Raw genomic sequence first — 5,282 nt, 5'->3', positions numbered from 1 at the left:
TGATTGCACAGAATCAACTTGACTGATAAGATCTAATATGTTATGGAGTGCACTTTTACTGTCACGTGAATATTGTGTACGAGGAGAGAAATTATTATATTAGAATTATTACTTACTGTGGTAGCTGACATACTTGTAAAATGAATAATAATTGAAACAAGACTAATGAAAAACCCACTTCTCATACTCAAACAAACATCATTGCAGGGTTTTCTGTAAAGCAGTGTATTATTACCTTTTCAAAAAAGGTTTGGGTAAAAGGCAGTAAGTTAATATTCCAAACCTGGCTGAATGGGAAGGCCCTACACCATGACCTCGGGCCAAATATTTTCCCGTTCAGCAGAACCTAAACTCAGTCAATAAACATTTTATCATATGGGCTCTTTACGCTATTCATGAGCACTCAGAATATGAAGTTTGGACAACAGAAGTAACAAAAATTTGCACAAAAATTTTATTAATATCTCGTTTGCATTAATTTGCTTTTCTGGCTGTAAATAAATTGGATGTTTAAAAGCAACGGAATCCTCTAAAATCGCATCGCAAGGAGCAGTATGTGTTCCTAGCAGGGCCTTACGGCTTTTTCCAGCCCTGCTCGCATTAATTCGTACAGCCCTCATACAGCGATTTTCCTGATAGTTTTACAATGAAAGCGTACAAATGCAATTATTTTTTAAAATAATTTATTACATCCAATCATACACAGTTGTTGACCAAGTGACTCATTTTAGAATGTGCCAAATAGTAAATTAAATTAGTATTTTTATTTAATTTTATTCTTTTTGTACAGGGTAAAAATTCCTGACCTGTTCGATCATATTGAGAAAATTGGTGTATCGTATACCATCTTTTCCACAAAGTGGTTCATTTGTCTCTACATTGATGTGCTTCCAGTTGAGGTAAAGGTAATTTTGCAGTGAAATGCTGAAAGACCTGGCCAAACAATGTTGGTAAGGCTGGATCAGAGATGTCAGTCAGCATTTTCATTTGGCATTGGGAATTGGATAATTCTTCAGCTACTAATTGAAATTCTCAGGCTAAGTTCTTTTCTTATTGCCATGATAGTTGTTAAAGGGCTTTGCCCTTTCAAATGATTACTTTGTACCATTCTCCTGCTATTTCAATACTTTATGAAAACCCTACCCTGTTTTGGTACAATCCTTTGTACTTGAGTTTTCTTTTACAAATCACATTCAATTCCCTCCCTGGTTTAACAGATTTGAACCAGGGGTTCAGTGGTTCATTTCTATTCCCAAGTCAAGGCATCTCTTTTATTTGCTCAAAACATTGTACTGTCCACTTTGCTAATGGCCTGGTATAACTGTCTTTCATATGATTTTAACAGACAGTTCTGCGCATTTGGGACTGCTTGTTCTATGAAGGGTCAAAAGTCATTCTTAGGGTAGCACTGACATTGATGAACCTTCAAAAGGAGAAACTGATGGCCTGTCAAGACTTCGTACAACTTTGTGAGGCCATGAAGGTTTGTAATGATGTGTATATAACTGACAGTACTCATAGATATGACAAAATCAGTTGGTCGTTACCAAATCTTTTCTTCATCATCATCATCTTCTTCTTTCAGAAAATCCCATCTCTTTCCTAAGGAAAATCCTTAAAATATGTACTTATAACTCAAGAGAAAATAAAGTCAAGATTGCAACATTGACTAATCAAACAGAAACTTATACTAATGCTTCTTTGAAACTTGTTAGATTGGTTTTCTCACATTGTCTATTGATAATGAGTTTCAATGCCTTATAGTTCATGGGAAATAAGAGAACATATGATAGTCAGTTCTAAAAAGTAATTTACAACTGCTTTTTTTAAGATTTAAGATCAGTTTATGAGACAACATCAGGTAGCATCCACAGAAATCCTACCAATGTAGTGATAATAGGGAGCTTTAGCAATGACAATTGTGATGGCACCAATTTTGTATATTTAGTGGGCAAAAACAATATAGCTTTGCTCACTCTGCATGTAAAAAAAAAGTCGTGCATTTATATAGCGCCTTTATCACAAACGTCTCAAAGGCGCTTTACAATGATCAGTTTACCCCCAGCGGACTGGAAGCATATACAGGCGCAAATTGCAGCCGCTTCTAAGCAGTCCATGCATGCTGGTACTCATTTTACCGACCTCGGAAGGATGGAAAGCTGAGTGAACTTCAGCGGGAAAGAAGGTCGCCAAATATTCCACTCTCGGCAGAACCGGGAATGGAACCCGGGACCCTAGGGTTGGAAGGCAGAGATCTTACCACTGCGCCAACCCCTCCGCATGTGTGTTTTTCACTTTTGTGCATTTCTTTGCCATGGTCAGCAAAACAACAACGTGACATTAGCCAAATTTGAGGTTTTATGAAGAACATTAGCACTTAAAAATTTTCATTTTCTCCCTTAAATTAAGTGCCTTTCCGATGAGTGTCACTTTTGAGGAACTACCACACCCTTGTCATGTTAACAAGTTTGAAATAGTCACGAAGCGATCAATTAAAATATTAAACAAAAATTTATATTTTAAGATGACGTTCCTGTTGCTGTCGCCATTGTTGTTGCTTAAGCTTGGTAATAACATGTCAGAAGTAGACTGCAAAAATAATATTATCGATGTTTAAGGGTGTCATGCTCCCTTGAGAGGGATGATAAGCTACACGTAGTTGCTTGGTAACAGACCAAAGGATAACTGAAAAATCAGAGTCAATAGCAGGATTCTGTAACACCAATTAAATGCCTTATCCATTGAGTGAACTGTCATATATATCTAGTAGGTTCTTGGTAGAATAATTATATGTCATGTGGCTCAAATTTCAAATGCAAATATTTAACATTAATTATTGGATTCAGTTTTTGTGTGACAGCGATAATATATTATCAAGGCTAAAGTTTGTGTTATCTGCCGAAGCCGAAGGCTGGTTTAGGCTGGTTTGGGTGTTAAAGGGTTATATAATAGGGATACAGTGAGTGATTAAAATGATCGTAAAGTTGGTTTGGGTTATTTTTTTCAATCTTAGGGGATAACAAAAGGACCTTCAACAATGGATTGTCATAGTTTTATGGAGGTAATTATGTACTGTTTCCTTATTGGATCATTGCAAAATTTATAGGAAAAGAAAAATGCAGGAGCCTTTAATGCCCATTTTTGTCAGCCTTTTCTAGGCTCTTCATCTGTATGAATTGCTTCAGTGATTGAAACACCCATTCACAAATTCTCATGTTTACTTGAAAAACACTGTGAGAACTAAAATAGAAATTCAAGAATTTTCAGTATGATTGCAAAATAATGAACCTAAAACCCCTTTTACACACGGCATGCGCAAAATTGGCACAATGCTCTGAAGTCATGGCATGGTACCAATATTTGGAGTGGTGCACACCTCCAGAGTTGTGCTCAGCACGCCTATAATATTATTATTTTCTGGCACATGAGCTTAATGTGCCTTCTGTTTGTTCTGTTTACATGAAAAAATCACCGTGCCATACGCAAAAAACAATAGGTATGGGCCTGAGATTTCAGATTTTTGTGCTAGTGATAAGTGGGCTACTGATTTAAAAATTATGAAAGAGAAAAAAAACAAATGATGAAAAGAGATTAACAAATGACAGTAAAGTTGCCTACTTTTACAACTTAGGTCGTAAATTACAATGCATAAGCAATAACGTGAAAACTAAGGGTGCGTTCGATTGACCACATTCCGTAATAGGAATACATGGAATATGAGTTAGAAATAATTCTTTTTTATGGAGATTCACAATAAAATTGTCGAACAACTGCTAAAATGCTATTTTATAAAAATCTTCATTACGCTTGTTGCTTCAAAACGCAAAACACACCGTTTTAAATCATCATTCCACATATTCTTGTTCCAGAATATATAGGGTCAATTGAATGCACCCCAAGATGATAAATAACAAGGAAGTGCATTGTAAGCTCTTGTCTTCCTTCTCCTTTATACCACATCCTGGAAGATAGAGCTTCTTTTGGGTGCTTAATATTTCATCTCATCTTTTCTCTTGACCCAACTTGGAGCCTCAGACTACATTTTCATGTTCTTCAGATACCAGTAATATAGTTTAAACTAAGAAACATTTAATTTTTATACCAAAATGAAGGGGTAATTGCAGCCAAAATATTTCCCTTTTTTTGTTTCTTTGTAGCATACCTTTCAAATCCCAGGTTCCTTTTCAAGGAAGTGGATCAAAGAATTACGAAAAGCAGCAACAGAAAGAATATCAGAAGGGCAGCATTAATATACATAAAGTAACACCACTGAAGCAAAGATCTGAACTTACAGAACTGTTGATTACAATAATTAAGTTTTGAATTTGCTCCCTGTTTTACAGCATTTTTTTACTTCGTATTTGAATTTTACAAAATAATATTTCAAGTTCACTTCATGTCTCCTTTTCAAAGTGAAGCTGGATGCAAAACTTTTATCATGGTGCACTCAAGACTAGAATTCCCATAGTCAACAGATTTAATGCAAGGCTGTGGAACAGCATTGCTAGCAAAGAACTATGTTTTTATGTTTACAAAAGTGATGCACAAACTGCTTAGTTATTAAAAGACTGAGTACTACATGTATCAAAACTAATATAATGTCCCTGCTCTCGAAGCATACCATGATCCAAACAATAAATTATTAATAATTTAGCAAGAGCAAAAAGAGTGTTAATGCACTTATCACAATGGTTGTAGTCACACTTGAGAGAAACACAGTGTAACACTAGTGTCAACACTACTCTAGTGTCAACTCTCAAATGCGACCACAGCGTTTCTGGTGTTTTGAATCCCAAGGGGAACACTGAACAATAGAACTTGATGTAACACTAGTGTTAACTCCCTAATGCGACCACAAACAATGGTCAAGTGTTTGATTAAATTATAAGTTTTATGATCTTACACCACAGGATGATTATAATGAATGGTAAGACGTTGTGATAACACTGAAATATTTCCGTCAAATGTTAATCTTTTTGTAGTATTTTTTGGATTCCTATGGTACTGGTTCAGTGTCCTAACTATAGCCTGTGGACTAGGGATTTCCCTCAGACTATCATTTATCTCCTCCAGTTGCTCACATCTTCATGATTGAGTTCCCCACCTACTGATTAACTTGACATGACATAAAAGCCATGCTGGTGGTGAACTTTTTTTGAAGGAAATGTGCTTTGTCTTCGATATATCAACATTTTTATTAGATGGGGTTTTTGTGACACTAGGAAGAAACAAGATCAAAGTTACAGTCAACCCAAAACTTAAATAAACAACCACGCTATTTC

General features: G+C 35.7%; 1 protein-coding gene across 1 annotated transcript in view; it reads left to right on the top strand.

The window, feature by feature from the left end:
• LOC137983968 (growth hormone-regulated TBC protein 1-A-like) overlaps positions 1–5,282 on the top strand; it is a 16,128-nt gene extending 10,846 nt beyond the window's left edge. The window contains exons 8-11 of the mRNA XM_068831125.1: positions 791–899; positions 1,346–1,483; positions 3,014–3,061; positions 4,158–5,282. Coding sequence (XP_068687226.1) covers positions 791–899; positions 1,346–1,483; positions 3,014–3,061; positions 4,158–4,250 — 388 coding nt within the window. The 3' untranslated portion in view covers positions 4,251–5,282. The remainder of the gene's footprint in view (positions 1–790; positions 900–1,345; positions 1,484–3,013; positions 3,062–4,157) is intronic.

The sequence above is a fragment of the Montipora foliosa genome, chromosome 13 (assembly GCF_036669935.1).
Source record: "Montipora foliosa isolate CH-2021 chromosome 13, ASM3666993v2, whole genome shotgun sequence".
Taxonomy (NCBI): Eukaryota; Metazoa; Cnidaria; class Anthozoa; order Scleractinia; family Acroporidae; genus Montipora; species Montipora foliosa.
The sequence above is the reverse complement of the archived record's forward strand: the minus strand, read 5'-3'. Positions and strand labels throughout refer to the sequence as shown.